The 19,519-nt window shown below is 36.8% G+C and overlaps 1 protein-coding gene across 2 annotated transcripts in view; it reads left to right on the top strand.

The window, feature by feature from the left end:
* Positions 1 to 7,858, top strand: part of phf24 (PHD finger protein 24) — a 49,645-nt gene extending 41,787 nt beyond the window's left edge. Inside the window, exons 7-8 of one of the 2 annotated variants that reach the window (XM_074691083.1) lie at positions 3,369 to 3,437; positions 6,581 to 7,858. In XM_074691083.1, the coding sequence (XP_074547184.1) occupies positions 3,369 to 3,437; positions 6,581 to 6,677 (166 nt within the window). In that variant the 3' untranslated portion in view covers positions 6,678 to 7,858. Of the gene's footprint in view, positions 1 to 496; positions 549 to 3,368; positions 3,438 to 6,580 lie in introns of those variants that run through there. The other variant, XM_074691084.1, reaches the window with a different exon arrangement.
* Positions 7,859 to 19,519: the final 11,661 nt, after the last annotated feature.

The following is a 19,519-nucleotide window of genomic DNA, read 5'->3' as shown; positions in this document are numbered from 1 at the left end:
TTCACGCATTTATAGACCAGTTTACAGATTTATGGATCAGTTTACAGATTAATGAATTGACTCACACATTTGTGGATCATTAGGTTCAGTAATAGCTCCATAAAGTGCTGAATACTGTTGAACACATCGTACGGTGTATTCAACAGAAAAGCCTCTCTGCTTCTTCCTCAGCCTCGCCCTCACAGACAGACCTCATCAGAGTGATAATGAAAGGAAAATAAGCTCTGATTGACTCTGATGAGGTTACATTAGCGTGTGCTCACTGTGTGTTTGTGTGTGACATCCTGTTTGTGCGTCACTGGTCAAAAAAAGTGTCAACACTAAATCAATGTTCTGCATTCAGAGGAAGATCTCCACTCGTCTTCCTGTGTTTACTCTGTGTGTATTCATGCATGTGCCTTTGTTCATTACTGCTCATCACCTCCTCTGCTGTGAAATCTCATCTGCTCCGCCGTATCACTGCTCTCACCTATTCAACACATGGCATTCCCCACAGACTCATGGGACTCTGCTCTCCTATGAATTGTGGGTGAGTGTGACTCAGCAGTGCACGGCTCGTCTCCTCTTTCCTCACTCCAACATCCTTCAGCATGCTGCGCTCCTCGAGTGTTCTCAGACAACCCCTCATTTTCCATTTCAGTCAGAATATAGTGGCTGCTCTGAAAAAGGAAAGAGCCTCTCGCCCTCAGACTTCACCTATTTCCAGGCGTGCAGTGATAAAAGATGCATGTATCCTTGAATCGTGTGCAGTGTGCAGACCTGGAGCCTTTTATGTGATCAGGTTTTACTTTTCCAAGGCGTGAAAATGACTGGCTGGCCTCTTATTGCAGGGATTAGGAGAAATCTCTTTGTTCTCTTCAGGAGAGCTCCTCTTTAAAAGCCTCGGTTATCGCCTTAAGAGGATGCCGTGGAGCCGAGGGTTTTTGAGAGTACACTGTGCATATCAGGTCCACTCGTAGCTCTGAGATGCAGCTTTACTCAAGCTCATCCAAAAGCAAATATCAAATGAGAGGGAAAAGTCTCCTGGCTTTGATCACTGGATTAAAAGCATTCAGTGTGAGAGTGAAACGGAGCTTTAAACGAGGCATCAGTCAGCGGTTCACATCAGGTTCCTCATTTAGGTGTTTTTCTCTCATCTCTGTCGCCATGACTCCAGTGGCAGTGGGAATCGTATGTAATTAAAGTGCCATTGAAGGATGATGCAGAGATGTTTGAGTTAATCACAGCTGGCAGGCGTCAGATCAAGCAGATGATCCCAGTCTGGTCCGTACAAATTAGAAGAGAGCAGCTTATAGAGGCTGATATCAAAGGTCAACGGAGAGTCTGCTTCAGGGAGAGGCTGTTTTCTTTAGGTTCATTTTAACTTGTGGTTTGAGTCTTCAGACTTCGTTTCTTATTCTTACATTGCATCAGACTTTATTTACTAAAAGTTAGGAAAATACACTTTAACTGAAGGATCAAATAAAGTTAGCCAGTGGTCACAACCATAGACTGTAAATAGAGTGGACAGCGTGGCTCCGCCTTTTTCTGTTGCACGGTTTTGAAGCCAAAATTCCCCGTCACAGGTGCCGCCATTCTGCAGCTATTGTCAATGCAGTAAAGGGTTTAGGGATGGCTAACGAAAACCAGCCGAACCTTATACCAACTAGTCTGCCACAGCTAGCTTAGCTTAGCAGATGCAGCTTGAAGTGTTACTGAAGAACTGAACACACGGAGAAATGTAAATTACTCTATAAATCTCCTTTTTAACCCCAAAAAATAGTGTTAGCTTGATGCTAACCTATATGGGAAACTGTATTGATATGCTAGCGGTTAGCATAAATCAGTATAACTTAGTTTTTACAACAGAATTTTAACTTTCACCACAGAAACATATCACGTTTTTTTTTTTTTTAATGATACTGAGATCTCCAAATGTCAAAACACTCACAGGCAGACGAAAGAAAAGTTACGTTCAGGCTCATGTACAACTTAATAACTAAAGCAAGGTTCAATTTACGTCCACAGATATCCAGATCCAGTGACTAATTACATATTTATGCACTTAAAACTCAATTAAGCTTAGTTGAATTACTTTTTGTATAGAGAAAATCCACGATAAAGGAATTAATCAAGAATTGGATTGATACGCAGAATCGATAAGGACACTGGTATCAACAAAATCTTATAAATACACATTCCTAAGAGGCTATGAGGAACTCAGAGAGAATCTGAGTGAAGCTTGGAGAGTCTAACCACTTCTTGGCTCTTCCTCCTGACATATTTTACAATCCCTGAAGAAAATACACAAGAACATCAGCTAGGGATGGGAACCGAATTAGGTACTTTTATAAGTACCGACCAAATTCTGTCAAAATTACCGGGTACCGATTCACATGGAATCAAAAGGTACCATGCTTAGGAACCTAAATGCATCCTTGTGACTGTGACAGAGTGGAAGAGTATGCGATTTTCCAAGCTTGACATGAACACAGCATCGCAAGATTACATATTGAACAATAACAATGTTCAGTTGAAAAAAATGTATATTTCATTAATAAACAATCAATATTTTTTACCACATTAACGCAAAAAAGTACCAAAAATTGGTACTGCTAAGTACCTGTACCGATTGCCAAGTACCCGGTACCGGTACCGTATCGTTTCAAATGTGAAAGTTACCCATCCCTAACGTCAGCTGTCAATCATCATTAAACGTGACGTAAAGCCTCATTTTTAACCTCTAATAACTAATGAAAACAAAACTTTTCAGAAAAAAAAGAGGACCTGAATACAAGACAGCCAAATGATATCTCTTATATTATATCCATTATTTGACCTATACTGCAGGCAGCCACCAGGGGGAGCAGTTTTTGTGGTGACCTCACTTCGAGATAAACGTGATGACGTCCATTTTTTTTTTTTTTTTTTTTTTTACAGTCTATGGTCACAACCACAAGCCAACAACATACTTTAGCACACATTAGCCAGCCACCAACTAAATACAATCACACTCGTTATTTATCTAAACATGAATTAATTGATTCAAAACTTAGTAAATTAGTACAACTAAAGTAAAGTTCCAGCTTAATAGTAAATAGTGGTAAACTGTGATCTTATCAGCCTACTTACTACAACAATCATTATTAAACCTTAGTCACACTGTTAACAGGAAGAGTCATAGCAGTAAACCAGATATGTCATGTAGGTAACATATTTTTGATGAATCAGGACCAAGAAGAACAGAATTGAGCACCAGTCCTCCAAGAAATTGACAAAGAAAAACTTCCTTGTTTACTTTTCTCAGGCCAAAGATATGTTGTTAGCATAGTGGTGCTTCATGTGTATTTAAATGCTAACTCCTGATGCTAATGTTTCCTTTGTTCCAGTATAAGTCACGTCGGCCCCATATGTGACAACAGCCCAGCCAGTGAAAGGACCAAGACTGATGACAACAGGTTTGTCCTCTGAACTCTTTCTCTAACACAAACTCTCCGTAGAGTCTTTAACCTTTAGCAAACTTTCCTGGTCGATGGCGTCCTTTAAACATAAAGAATAACATAACCTTGTCCCCCCTGCTCTAATAAAACAGGCTACCTCCCTGGATTAGCTCACACTTCGTCCTCTCTGAGCAAAGACAGAAAATATTTCATGTGTCGCGTACCACTGGGGTATATTAAGAGTTTGACATGGCCACCTGTGAAAATGCTGCATTGCCCCTTTAACTGACCTGGAACTGACTCACAGACTCTCAGCAGATAATAAAGACAAATCCTCTTTGGAAACATTTCCTCTCAGACTTTCCTTCATGCCCTGTTACTGGGTTTTTGCAATAATTGAAGCTAATGCAGCGGCGCTACGGTTAGCGATCCACAGGGAACCAGAACCACAGAGATCTGCAGAAAGAGACTCTCATTGAGCTGAATGACAAACACTTTTTATGAAGTCTTTTTAAGAAGGAGAAAGGAAATCAAATCAAACACTGACAGGAAACTCACTGTGATGCTATTACCAAGTGATTGTACCATAATTACTGTAATGAGCAGTGAAGTGAAGCAGTCGTTGTGGGGGGGGGGCGATACCTCCAGTCTTTAACAACGAACAGGAATTAGTTTTTAATAATTCACTTGTTTTGAAGATAGCAGGATTACAACTTTTGCATAAAAGAGATGCTAGCTAACTTCACTGAGCGTAAAGCCCCGTTTCCACCAAGTGGTTCAGTTTGGTCCGTCTTGGCATGGCATGCATTATACGGTGTTTCCACTGGCTAATCCTGGGACAGATCCTGAATAACCAAAACGAGACGTCCCACTTTTTGGCATCCTTCATCCTTCGGCGTCACACTATTATGTACCTGATGCAGCTGTCAGCTTTCAGCTTATACACCACCTACCACGAGGGGGCACTGTTGGCTGTGGAAATACAAACAGGACCAAGCTTAACCAAGCCAGCCTGTACCAAACCGTACTGGGCCAAACCGGACCGCTTGGTGGAAACAGGGCTTAGCTGTAGCTGTTAGCATAGAGGCCTGAGGCCTAAGTCTCTTTTTCACTTGTAAGACTGACCTAAGATAAGAGATAGTCAGCATTTTTAAAATGGTAAAAACTTTCAAAAGGCTAAAAAAGTGTTTTTAAAACCAATCACTGAAACTGTCCATCTTACCGAATCTCCTTTTTTAAGAGGGGTGAATTGTGCAAACTCTGCAAAAACTGAAATCTTATCAAGTATTTTTGTCTTATTTTTAGTAGAAAATGTCTTTTTAGACTTAATATGAGCCACATTCACCTGATCAGTCCAGAAAAATGTCTGATTTCAAGTTATTTAAAGAAAAAATGAGGTCTGAATTCCTTGTAACAAGTTTAAAAAATCTGCCACTGGACCAAGAGAAAAGTTTCTTGTTTTAAGACATTTTTCTAGTTTTATGTAACTTTTCTTTTGTTTCATTATCAGAATTTTTTTTACCTGTTACAGCAATTCAGACCTCATTTTGTTTTAAAACACCTTGAAAAAGGAGACTCTTCTGGACTGATCAGGTGAATGTAGCTCGAAAAAAGTATTATAAGACAGTTTTTACTTAAAATTAGACAAAAATACTTCATGAGAATTCAGTTTTTTGCATTGTAGAATTGTCCATATTATCCTGTGTAACTGTTGGACATCAGTATTTTAAAATTGGCCCAGTGATCTACTACAAAAAAAACCCTGAAATCTCATCAAATGTTTTTTTCTTATTTTCAGAAGAAAATGTCTTTTTAGACTTAATATGAGCTACTTTTACCTGACCACTCAAGAAAAACTTATTTTAAGTTATTATAAGACAAAAATGAGGTCTGAATTGTTAGCAACAAGTAAAAAAATGCCAATAAGAATAAAGTTACTTGTATTTAGACATTATTCCATTTTCCAAATCATTTTTAAGGACATTTTTCTTGTTTTTTTTTTAAGGAAGATTTTTTTTTACTTCTTGCAAGTAATTTTGACCTGATTTTGTATTTAAGGAACTTTAAATGAGAAATGTTCCTGGACCGGTCTTTTGAATGTGGCTCAAATCCAGTGTAAGAAGTCAATTTTAACTTAAAATGGGACAAAAATACTTGATAAGATTTCAGTTTTTGCAGCGTAGAATTGTCCATATTATCCTGTGTAACTGTTGGACATATGTAATTATAATAGTCCTGGTGATATACTACAAAAATGAAATCTTATCAAGTGTTTTTGTCTTATTTTCAGTAAAAAATGTCTTTTTAGACTCAATATGAGCCACATTCACCTGACCAGTCCAGAAAAATGTCTTATGTCTGAGATTTTTTCACTTGTTACAAACTTCTCATCTCATTTTTGTCTTTAAGTTACAGAAAATAAGAAATGTTTCTGGACTGTCCAGGTGAATGTGGCTCATATCTGGTATAACACAACATATTTTACTTTAAATAAGACAAAAACACTCACACACTAGAAAAAAACAGGAATCTTATCAAGTGTCTTTGTTTTGTTTTTTCAGTGGAAAATGTCTTTTTAGACTTAATCTGAGCCACATTCACCTGACCAGTCCAGAAAAATGTCTGATTTTAAGTTATTCAAAGACAAAATGAGGTCTGACTTACTGTAACATGTTTTAAAAAAAGATCAAGAGAAAGGTTACTTGTTTTCATACATTATTCTAGTTTTAAGCAAAAATTTTTGCAAATTTTCTTGTTCCATTGGCAGAATTTGTACATAAAATTAGACAAAAACACTTGATAAGGTTTCAGTTTTTTGCAGTGCAGGGCTACGTAACTGTACTGATAAATCCCTTACTCTGTGGCGTGAGCAGAGTACATTTGTTCCAAAAAGTCACATCTTTACTACAGTGTGTGTGATACTCCGGGCCAGAGGGTGGCGCTGCAGACACATTAAAACAGATCCTCCTAATAGCGTCTTTAAACACCGTCGTGAACAAACCCTTCACTTTTCCATAATTTTTCCCGGCTATGAAGAATTTAGTGTACAGAGAAAATGGTTTGAGGGTGTCAGCAATCAGCAATCAGCAATCGTGAAAGGAGCAACAGTCTGATGATTTTGTTTTTTCACGACTGAACGATAATCTCTCTGTTTCCAACAGGCCAGTTACCTGGGCAGACTTTCTAAGGGAGAGCGCCATCTACATTCTGGCTGCACGGCCCAATAGTTCTGCCATGCACATCCGCCTGCCTCTATAGTCCAGGATCCTGGACTGCACCGAGCAGAGGGAAGAGGAGGGAGGGAAGGAGAGGAAGGAGAAGGGAGGAGGGTGGGGAGGTGTACCCTGTAGTTAACAGATGAGCGGAGAAAGATAGACGTGATTACACAATGACATAGGGACAGCGACTGAGCGAACCAGAAGAAGCACTGAGAGACAGCAGACCATCCACCCAATGTCTCCTCCTCTGCGTTACCTTTAACCCACACAAACACACACTGACCGACACACCACACGAGTGACAGCAGCTGTCACGGGACCAAAATCCAAAATTCGATGGCTTCCATCAAACACACGAGAGGCGGGGCTAGGAAGACAGTCAACTCTGACAGTGGTGAGTTTAGTAACCATGCACGCTGTGTGTCAGGCTGTTCAGATCCTCATATCCACACTCAGCAACAAATCCTGCACTACACGTTAGCGCGGCAGGCTGTTACTCTCCATCTTTTGAGAATAGTTTCGTGCTACTGTCACAAGTTTGTGTTCCTCGCCATCAACACGAAGGTAAAAGCGAGTTCATTCTTTGTTTTCGTTGGAGCGACACCCTGCATCATCAGAACATATACCGTCAGGAATGAAAGCTATCTGCCTACATTATATCACAAGAGAGCTGCTGTTCAGTGCTGAGTAAATTATTCTTATTATGCATTAAAAGCTGTATTTATTCTTGTATCCTCTGATATATCCTCTGTGTTCTCATTCTCATCCAAGAATCTGTTCCTCTGGAGTACTAACTGTGAAACAGGATGTGAGGCGCGTGTTAATGAAAGATGACCCCTTAAATAATGTATATATACTGCCATACCTTTTGTCCTCGTCGTGCACAGAGCTGCAAATGAACAAAGTGGAAACATCTGCCCTCTTGTTCTGGTGTCATAATCATCACCGGGGGAAAGAGAAAGGAGGAGACGTGCGACCGTGTGACATAATCACTGCAGAGAAAGACGTGCTGCAAACATCCGTCCTCTCTGAACACGCTGACATGTGGTGGGACTCCTGTAATTTATCTGCACATGACACTGCTCATAGACTCACTGGAACATGCTGTAACAAGTAGACCTTAATGTAGTGGTGATGCTATGTAGTGAAGGTTCTGCCAGATGTGAATAAAATATGTTGATGACGGTCCCAGGGATGTGTCACTGTGCTGAAATAAATGCATGGCATTTACTCTCCAAATAACCTGGCTGTGTGTCATTTCTTCGTTAATCAGGCTTAAAAAAGCATTTCTATGGAGGGATATGAGACTATCAGTATATTCTCTGTGTCAAAACAAAATGAATGGACACATTAGGTTAATATAAATTTAAAGCCTAGTTCAGTTGATGCAGTGAAAAACACTGAAATGTTTTCAAGTATTTTTTTTTTCTTATTTTAAGTAGAATGTGACTTTTTTAAGAAAAAAAATAACAATAAAATAAAAATTAATAATCAAAAAATCAGCTAATTATAATAATTCAATAATAAAAATAATGATAATAACGAATAAATAAAAATAATTTTTTTTTTTTATAAAATTATTTTTAAAAAATGAAAATAATTAAAATAAAAAGAATTAAGAAATAAAATAATAATAGTTATAATAATAATAATAATAATAATAATAATAATAATAATAATAATAATAATAATAATAATAATAATAATATAAAAAACAATCTTTATTAAAATAAATAAATATTAAAAAAAAATAATAATGGTGATAATAATAAATAAAAAGAAATAAAAACATAAAATACTTTTTTATAGAAAATAATAATAAAACCAAAAATTAAAAAATAATAAGTCAAAAAATGAAAAAAATTAATAAAATATCTTTTTAAAAAACTATAATAAAAATAAAAAAAATGTAAAAATTAAAAATTAAAAAAATAACAAATAAATAATATTTTTTTTAAAAGACAGTAATAAAAAAATCATTTATTAATTAAAAAAAATGTTTTTTTGACTTAATATGAGCCACATTCACCTGATCAGTCCAGAAAAATGTCTTATTACAATTTTTTTAAAAACAAAAGTTTCTTGAATTAAGACATTTTTTCAGTTTTAAGCAAATATTTGATTGAATCTCTTTTGATCTATTGGCAGATTATTTTTTACTTGTTACAAGAAATTCAGACTTCATTTTCGTCTTTAGATAACTTTAAACAATACATTTTTCCTGACTGATATCAAGCCCAAAAAGACTATTTTTACTTTTAATAAGACAAAAACACTTGATAAGATTCCAGTTTTTTTGCAGGGTCATTTTTCTAAAATCTGAGTAAGAGTAAGAGTAAACTGTCTTGTCCCCTTGGGAAAATTTGTTGTGGACTCAGTGCTGACATCATTCTGCCTTTATAAATAATAATAAATTAATTTATTTTAACTTGTTAACATAGACATAATTTCTCAAACACTCATACATGCACAAACCTGATGACCTAAAAAAAGAAAAGAAAAAAAGAAATACACTAAGAAACTTTTGCACACTCCCCAAGGCCTCCTGCTCCTGAAAACCTTCGTATGGTCGTGCCCTTTAACTCAGAAACTCCATCCAAACTTGCTCAGCAGTCTCGATATGAGAGACTTCTGAGTAACTAACCTTTAAAAACCCTTTATTGGCTTTTCTCAATGCTCGTCTCCAAATGAGAGCGCTTATTTGATTTCCTGAGACATCATCTTTATTTCCTCCCTGAGACGTGTGCTCTTCTTTTACAGCCAATAAGCAGAGGATGTAAAAAGGTCAGTTAAAACGCTCTCTGTCTTTACTCACAACTCACAAAAAGCTGATAATGGAGCCGGCTGGGTCAGTGTTTCTGTTTTCTCTCTGCACACCTGAAGCAGACGCAGCAGAGTCCAGCGGTGTTTAAGTGAAGGTCAGGCAGAGAGGGGACGGGAGGGGCAGAGACATGCTGTGGAAAGATAAAGCCTCACAGAGACTAAACAGGAAGCGGAGAGGACACGAGACGGAGGGAGCCTGTGTGGGAGACGCAGAGAAACGGTCTGATGAGGAGGTTATGTAATTGTTTCATAACAGATCCGATGATGGCGATCTTGACCCGGCTAATTGCTGCTTTCAATTCTGAGTCAAATGTGAAACTTGAGCTGCGATTAGTCCAGAGATGTCCCGCCCAGGCAGCTCACAGATGACTGGAGTGATGGGGAAGATTTTAAGCTCTGAATTAAGCCCGGCCTTCACGTCTTCTGAGACAATCAGCTTATGATTAATTAAGAATTTGTGTCTCTCAACAAAAGCCGGGCTCACCTCGCGTGGCTGAGACAGAGGGATTAAATGAGGAGGAAGAAACGCAGACTTTCCTGTCGGGTCCTAGACCCCATCCGTGTTACTCAGGTTTAACAACAGCAACGCAGCGAGAAGTCTTCGGTTTCTCTGTCTGCGTTAGCTTTAGTCACAGTTAGCTAGCCTGCCTTTTGGTTATGAAACTCAGGATCTCAGATATCTTCATTCTTTAATATTTTCAGAAACAATCCAGTCTGAACAGTCACATGGTTCCTGTGAGATCCAGGAAAACACACCAAATGTGTCAAATAACTGAAAACACCTTGATTCACAGTCCCATGCTAGCCTGAAGAAGCCGCTATTAGCATTGACAGATCGTTAACTAGAATCATCACACTGAGTTATCTAGTTATTAAGCTAAAAAGCTAAACAACAGCCATTCACTGTCAAAATTCACATACAGGCTAGTAATTCAGGCTACAAAGCTAGTGCTAGCGCTTAGCATCACCGGTAAGTGAAGCAGCTGTGTACACTCAAACTCTCTGGCACAAACACGCCATTTAATCTGATTAATACAGAGGAAACACAGGTGTCTCACAACATCTCCGGCGGTCGTCAGCATTAGCTTGGCTAAAACAGAAAAACAACATATAAAAAAAGAGCAAAATGCTTATTGCTACACCACAGAGTTCGCCCAGAAAACACAGCACATGGTTAGCCTAACAGTTTCGAACCATGCGTTACAACCACCGAAAAACCCTAAAACAAAACCAGAGACCCTTTTCAACATTTTAAACACAGAAACATGACGTTTACTTAAAATTATTAAGTAAAACAAAACGAGGACATCCCCATAAAACCAGATGGCAAAAGGAGTCTTTGACTCCACTACGTTAGCATCCGTGATTAGCTTAAACATCACCAACCAACAGACGTCTTTATTTTGCTTTATTTGCATCAGAACAGGCAACAATCACTCCTGAGGTCATCATAAACATCAACACAGTAAATAACTGAAGCCCAAACAACATGAGCGTCAACGACTGTAAACAACAGCTGAGTCACTATGTTCATGCGCTCATTCATAGATGTATACAAACACTAGATAACTCGTGCACACTGTGAGTCAATGGGAAGCAATGTCGTCTCAATGGCGGCCATCTTTGGACAAGGCTGTTCGATCTCTCACAGCATTAAAGTCAATGAAGCATGGACTTTGAAATAACTGTTAATTGCTCAATTTTCAAATGATTTTCAAATGACTTGTTTTGTTACAAACGTCAGAGATGTAGTCATTTTACTGCATACTTAAAAATAATTAAAACCATTGAATTCGATATATAATTTTTAGAGTCCATAGTCAGCCACCATGAGGTTTGTAATAAACCTATTTGTTCCTAAATCTGTCAAGAATTCAGCAAGTTTTGAAGCCAATCCAACGGGAGAAACATTTCTACCAGGTGTATTAATTTTTTTTTAAGTTTGACCACAGCCCATCTGGAATGACTGGGGAGCAAGGTTATAATAGTTTTGGATTTTTCATTACAGTTTAGTTTTAATTAGTTTTAGAGCAGGCATTCTAGTTTTTATTTAGTTTAGATTTTTGCAACAAGGCTTAGTTTTAGTTTAGTTTCACTTTAGTTTTAGTTTTTCATACCTTATCAACCAGATGCAGGATTCAAAAAGGTCCGAGTAAATATTTTGTCATACTGTTTATTTTCCAGTTCAACATAGAGCTCACTGCTCAGTCAATGCTGATACTGAACTGTTGGCTGCTGCCTAAACACAAGAAAATAATATAAACTTAATATAAAAAATATAAGCATAAATTATATAAAATAATGTTAACATAAATTATATAAAAATAATTTAAACATAAATTACATAAAAATAATTTAAACATAAATTACATAAAAATAATTTAAACATAAATTATATTAAAAAAACAATATAATATGAGCTTCAATAAATAAAAACTTGGACTCTGTAACAATTAAACTGTTACAGATGCTCTGATTCGTTGCTCCTCTACGTTTTGTCGCAGCACAGAGCACAGCCAGTCAGTGCAGGAAACAAACACGTCCCAGTACGTCGCTATGATGGTGCCGTACGGCGCTGACAACTGCCGAAAACTGTTGTAAAATTGGTTGGGAAAATGTGTCAGATTAATCTAAATCATAAAGGTTATTAATATTGTCAAAAACTATAACTAAGGGAATTTTTTCTATCATTTTTAGTTAGTTTCAGTTAGTTTTGTGAACACAAGATACAGTTTTAGTTTATCGTTTTTGTTTTCTTTTCTAGTTTTTATTAGTTTGAGATAACTGCAATGTATTTTAAATTTTAGTTTTTGTTTTTAGTTTTGTTTTAGTTAACTATCATAGCCTTGCTAGGGAGATGGATTTTTTTTTTTACCTATTACCTATTCCTCAGGGACACATGCCACCTACTGGCATAACTGGGGAATTCAACTGCAACAACTGGTTTAGAAAAATGAAGAATATGCAGAAGTGAGAAAAGCTCGAGGTTTGTTCGGAATGTAATTTAAAAAAAAAAAAGTAATAAAGCCTGAAATGTAACAACTGACCCAAAATGTATCAAATGTGTCAAAAAAAGTTGCACAAACCAAAATGTAAAAGCTGACCCAAACAGGACTTTTGTTATGTTAACAACCAGTTGTTATATTTCAGGCTTTAAAACACTTTTTTTTTCAAACATTTTTTGCGTCATTGTTACATTTTGGGCTGGAACAACACTGAAAAAAGATCAGAAATCTCATACGCACCAAGCCAAAAAAAGCAGACTTTTACAGCTTTAAAATCCTGTTTATAGCCTGGTTCAAAAACAGCTTGGGTCTGAAATGCTAGCTTCACAACCAGAACACGCTTTCTAACTCAGCAGTTTAGAAGATATTAAGATTGTTTGATCGTCCAATCAGAGACACAGCTCAGCTCATGTGACTGCTCAGAGCTGGCATCATAACAAACATGGCAGCGTCCGTGAATTGGCTTCATTTTGCTGTACTTTGACAGACGGGTGGCGTCCATGTTTTATTTTAGGATGTTAATTGTATAAACGGATCTTTCCAGCTGTGTAACGATGTGTCCATCTATAAACACAGATCCTGTTAATGCTGCTAGTTGTGTGTAAGGATGTGTGTTTCTTTACAGCCTGAATAAACAGGTTTGCTGTGACGTGTGAAAAGAGTCGCTAAATGTCCTTGACTAATGTTTTTATATGAAAACAATCCACCTCCCATTTATCACCACAGCAGCAGACTCTACATCAGGAGCAGTGTTTGTGCTGACATGTAATTAAGATGATTCATTTTAATGCCAGCGTCAGAGAAACCGACCATCTGAACATTTTCCAACTCATTACACTTCTCCTGAGCTCCTCTGAGCACAGGGACAAAGGCTGGCCTGCAGAGTGAGGGACTCAAACACAGATGAATTCAGAGTGAATGTAGGAGCTGTGACATTCAGGGTTTAGAGTTTGATGAAACAGATGAAGCTCAGAGCTCTGCACAGGAACAAGTGGATGATACAGGTGTGTGGAGAGAGCTGTACGCACAGATGTGAGGCTGTCAGAGCGCCAAGGCAACAAGTGTGAGTCTGAGTCATCCCCCCCTCCCTGTGTAATCCAGAGCGGCTCAGTGTAAAGGTTATCTGCTTGTCCTACACAGAGTCTATCAGGGCCAGCTGTGGATGAGCTGACGCACCGACTCCCAGGGCTTCAGTCAGGAGGGAGAGGAATCGGTAAACAACAGCAGCGAACGCTCATTACTCTCACCAAAACGGGCCGTGATGAAATGCCAGCACATCAGTCACATCAGGAGTTTGTCGTAAACTCCACGAGTCGATACAGGATTTAAAACCAGCCCCGGAGACCTGAGCTGTGGCTCCAGATTTAGGTCCTGTTTTAACTTTTACTGACTCAAGCTTTAAAATGTTACAAAACAACCATTTCAACATAAAATATTTCATGCAAGGAGATATACAGTCATGGAAAATAATATTAGACCATCTTTTTTTTTTTTTTTTTTTTGTTCATTTTAATGTTCGGATAAATTTGATGATAACAACAAAAATAGCTGATAAAAGTTTAATTTAAGGGCTGATACCTCGACATTTTCCACAGTTTTCTTGATAATTATGGGGCGCCGATTGTAAAGTTGCATAAAATATAAATAATAATAACAACATTTCTCCACATTTAGCTCTAAAACTTCACTTTTAATACAGGTTTAAGGAAATATTTGTAAAAAAAAAATAAAAATAAAAGTTTTTCAAATATGATAAAAAAATATATATATTATTTATAAATGATAAAAGATAAATTTTCTGAGTCTAAATATTTTGCTACGTTTCTGAATATTACTTTTCCTTTTAAATATTTAGCTAATGTGCAAATTCCATCAAAGCTATAGGTACATTTATTTACTAATGGTTGATTGAGCCGACTGTGTTTGACTTTCTCAAAATCCACTTGGCCGGATCACTTCCTCCAGCTTTTGTTTTGGTACTTCCTGCAGGCAGAAGTGTGAAGTTGCATGTTAGCCGATTATTTAGAAATTATACCTCAAGATTTAGTAATCGTGACTTCATATTTAGAAATCTTAGCAAGTATCTTTAAATCTTTGCAAAAGTAATAAGTTAATAGTTAGCTCACATGCGAATTCACACACCCCCCACAAAGGAAGTACCAAAATAAAAGTTAGAGGAAGCGATCAGCCGAGCAGATTTTGAGAAAGTCAGACACAGTCGGCTACATCAGCTGTTAGAAAATAAACATATCAAGTGCTGTGATCGTGACGTTTAAGATCCTGTGGCGACATCAAAGAAATGGAGCTTGACTTTCTCAAAATCACTTCCTCAAACTTTTATTTTGGAACTACCATAGGGCGGGAGTGTGAATTTGCATATTAGCCAAATACTTAGAAATCCTGACTTCATATTTAGAAATCTTTGCAAATATTTATAAATGTTTGCTTAAGATTTAGAAATCTTAACTAATTTTTTAGAATGAAACTAAAAGTTCAGAAAAGTACCTAAATATTTAGAATCAGGACATTTATTTGTAATATTAAAAAAAATTCAACAGTCATTCATAATTATTGACAAAAATGTTTCACAAATATTGCTCTATTAATGTGTGTGAATTTGCATGTTAGCTAAATATTTAGAAATCGTACCTCAAGATATAGAAATCGTAGCAAATATTCAAAAAATCTTGGCCAAGGATTTATAAATCTTTGATAAATATTGAGTCTAAGCTTTAGATTTAGAGTGAAAACTAAATGTTAAGAAACACAGCTAAGTATGTAGAATCAAGACTTGCGTTTATAACATTTATAAATAACATTTAACAATTATATATATCACTTCACGTTCAGATAAAAAAAATCAAACATTTATTTATAATATTTGACAAAATACGTTTGAAGAAAAAATGATGTTGTGGAGCTAAATGTGTGCAACTTTATAATCGGCGCCCCCTTCCTGCAGGGGGTAAGTGTGAATTTGCATATTAGCTAAATATTTATAAATCTTAGCAAGTATCTTAAAATCTTTGCAAAATATTTATAAATCTTCACTTGATATGTAGAAATCTTTGCAAATGTTTAGAAACGCAGTTAAATGTTTAGAAATGTTTGCTTGAAATTTAAAAATCTTGACTAAATATTTACAATTCTTTGCTTAAGATTTATAAATCTTTGATAATTTTTTAGTCTTATCTAATTATTCAAGAAAAACTAAAAGTTTAGAAACTTAGAAAAATATTAAGATTTAGGACATTCATTTATTATGTTTGTATAAAACATTCAACATTTATTTATGATATTTGACAAATATTTTTCACAAATATTTCTCTAAATCTGTATAAAAAGTGATGCTTTGGAGCTAAATGAGGAGAAATGTTATTTGCAGTGTGTGCAACTTTACAAATGGCGCCCTCTACTGGCAGGCGGGAGTGTGAATTTGCATGTTAGCTAAACATTGAGAACTCTTTGCTCAAGATTTAGTTTTCTTGACTAAATATTTAGAAATCTTTAAATATTAAAATATAATATTTAGACATATAGCTCAGCATTTAGACCCAGGACATTAATTTATAACGTTTAACATTAATCTAAATAATATTCCACAAATGTATTTCACAAATATTTCTTTTAATCTGCATCAAACGTGATGTTTTAGAGCCAAATGTGGATGAATGTTGATGTCATATAACTTTACAATCCACGCCCCGTAGATAAATAAACAAACTCCCTGAGGTTTTTACATTAACTGATCTGTTACTGCCAAAAACTGAGCTTTCAGGCTGTCCATGATTCTGTTTTAGTCACATTAAAATCTAACAGATCTGCTTTGTTTCTGGAGTTTGATGATGTTCCCAGGTTTTCAGCTGGATTCAGATCAGATTGATCCGACCAAGGCAGGGTTCAATGTTCAGCTTCTCCATCCAGGCTTTAACTGACCTCTCCGTGTGGTAAGGAGCATCGTCTGGTTGGAAAATCCAGACTTTAGAGTCAGGAAAGAGTTTTCCAGCTGATGGAGGAAGACTGGTTCAGGAGTAGACCTGTACGTGACCTGGTTCACCAACCCCAGACCATCACCGATCCAATCCTCTGGTTGATGAAGATCTTCTTCCTGCCCTGTGTGACTTCAGTTTCCAGCAGGGCCAAGATGGCTGCCTTTGTGGCTTCATGTAGCCCTTTAGTTTGAGGCGTCATGTGTGAGCTGACGACTTCTGAGACGAGCTACAGCCCCCACATCAGCGCTTGTTTTTCCTCTGCCGCCTGTTTCTCACCACATCAGAACGAACAACTTGCCATACCGTAAGACTTTGTGTCTCCAATCCATTTTTAAATCCACCCACATGTGCAGGCACAAACATCACATCCCACCTCCACCCGCCAGGCCCACTCAGTCTCCCAAGCCGACGTGAGCCAATTACAGCTGTCTGCGTTCTCACATGCTCCGGCTTTTGATTTCCTGAAGTAAACTGCTGAAGCATCGTAGCGCTCTCGTGGAGCTGTTGTTTTCCTCTCACCTGCTCAAAACGAGCGTTGGGGAAACGTTGCAGAGTTATTCACATCCTCACCCAGATATGAAGCCATCCGAGAAGACACCAGCAGAGTAAGCTGGTTGTTACACGGCTTAAAGGCTGTGAAGGGAGGAATGTAATCTCTTTAATTGAACACCCTGTGCGGAGCTGAATCTGTGACCGGGCCGTGTGTGCAGAGACATCCCAGCAAACACATCTCTGCAAACACATCCCTGCGACGCCACCGTGGTTAAATGGTTCAGTAAAACCAAACCGTCCTTCTGCTCGCACGTCTCTGCTGGACACTTTTTTAATGTCGCTGCTCGTTATGTTGCAGAGCTCCAGCATCTGCTGCCCCCCGGTGTCTGGAGGGCACTGAGCGCTGTTTGGGGGTTAGCATCATTAGCGTTATTAAATCTGTGAGCAGGTTTGAGTTAAAATAATTGGTGGAGTTAGAGAATGGCTGCAAAGGGACCAAACCAAGATAAACAGAAACTCTTCAGCATCGTTGCAGCTCGACTCGACTGCAGAAAACGCTTGCTGTACTTTATCCCTTAAGGTTAAAGAGCCACAGACTTAAGAAAGAAGAGCAGTGATGCTGTGGTGTTATCACCAGAGCTACTGAAAGCAGCAAAAAACTCTGAAATGTTTCAAATATTCAGCAAAGCTACGATTCTCCCTTGATGGAAAAATAAAAAAAAACGTCAAAATAAATAAAATCAGAGTCTGTGTTTCTCTGTGTAGTTTACATTTCAGTGTCAGAGAAGAAGAGGCCTCAGGTCCACTCACTGAGCTGTTGGTTTTATGTTTGCATCTGTTTCATTGTCTACTTATATTGTGCTGCCACCTAGTGTCAAGAGCATCAAATTACATCCACTATTACAAGGAGGTAGGTATTACTCAGGCCTTTTCACCGTTTTTCTTTTTCTTTTTTTTTTCCTTTTTGGTTCTTTTTTTGTTTGTTCATTTTTATTTTTGGTTGTTGTTTTTGTTGTTTGTTTTTTTGTTTGTTTTTACTGTCCTAAATTTATTTTTTTTTTAAACTGTGGTAAAAGGAATATTGTCCCATACTGTACTCACTATACACATCAGACTGCATTCCCACATACTCCACAAACACAACAATTAAATTTGCAGACGACACAACAGTGGTGGGACTGATATCGGACTATAACGAAACACACTACAGAGAAGAAATAGACAGGCTAACAGACTGGTGCATGGAAACAACCTCACATTAAACATCAAAAAGACCAAGAAGATCATCATTGATTACCGTAAAGAACAGAAGGTGCATGAAAAACTAATCATCAAGGGGCAAGAAGTGGGGCAGGTCACCAGCTTTAAATTCCTGGGAATCTACAACACTGAGGACCTCACATGGTCACTCAAAAACCACCTGCCTGCTGAGCTTCTCAGAATCTTTTACCTCTGCTCCATACAGAGTGTCTTAACATACTGTTTAACTTCTTGGTTTGTTAACTGCACAGAGGCAGTGAAGAGTCTGACACGAGTAATTAAATCAGCAGAGAAGATCATTGGACTCAGTCTGCCAACACTGGAAGACATTTTCAGGACTCGGTGCCACCACACCACTACAAAGATCCTCAGAGACTCCAGCCACCTCAGTCATCACCTCTTCTCTCTGCTACCCTCAGGGAGGCGCTATAGGGCACTCAAAGCCCGCACCTGTTGTACTTGTTTTTTTATGTTATTGTTGTTTTTATTTTTTTTTGCATTCAGGACAGCACAGCAAAATCTTGTTGCCTTGTGCAGTGACAAAGTCCATTCTATTATATTCTAAAAATTGTGAAATTTTCTCACTGTAATACTTAGACACCCTGTCTTTATAAAATCAGCTGAGTCTGGCAATATTTTTAGTCTGCTGGAAAAAAAAAAAAAAAAATATATATATATATATATATATATATATATATATATATATATATATATATATATATATATATATATATATATATTTATATATATATATATATATATATATATATATATATATATATATATATATATATATATATATATATATATATCATTTCTTCAAGGTATTTTAAGTCTTTTAAGTCTGTTGGAGAAAAACATGCATAAAATAAAATAAAATGAAATAAAACAAAATAAAACAAAACAAAATAAAATAATATGAAATAAATCAATTGAAGGTTTATGAGTCTTTTAAGTCTTTTGGAAAGAAAACAAACATTAAATACAATTAAATCAAATATAAATTAAATTAAATTAAATTAAATTAAATTAAATTAAATTAACCACTTAAAGGCTTTTTAAGTCTTAAGTCTGTTGGGGAAAAAAAACATAAGATATAATAAAAATTAAATTGAATTTAATAAATTAAATTTAATTAAATTAACTTAATTAGATTAAATTAAATCAAATTAAATTAGATTAAATTAAGGCACTTGAACAGAGTTATGAAACTCCAACCTCATGTTATATGGATGGACCTTGAGAAGGGCTTTGGGGAAGACTGTAGATTTTAATCAGTCCTTTATTTCACTGCGTCCGCTTTTAAAACC

The sequence above is a fragment of the Halichoeres trimaculatus genome, unplaced genomic scaffold (genome assembly GCF_033239565.1).
Source record: "Halichoeres trimaculatus isolate MK-OKI-2021-1 unplaced genomic scaffold, fHalTri1.1 fHalTri1_scaffold_16, whole genome shotgun sequence".
Classification (NCBI taxonomy): Eukaryota; Metazoa; Chordata; class Actinopteri; order Labriformes; family Labridae; genus Halichoeres; species Halichoeres trimaculatus.
This window is presented reverse-complemented; position numbering and strand designations above follow the sequence as displayed.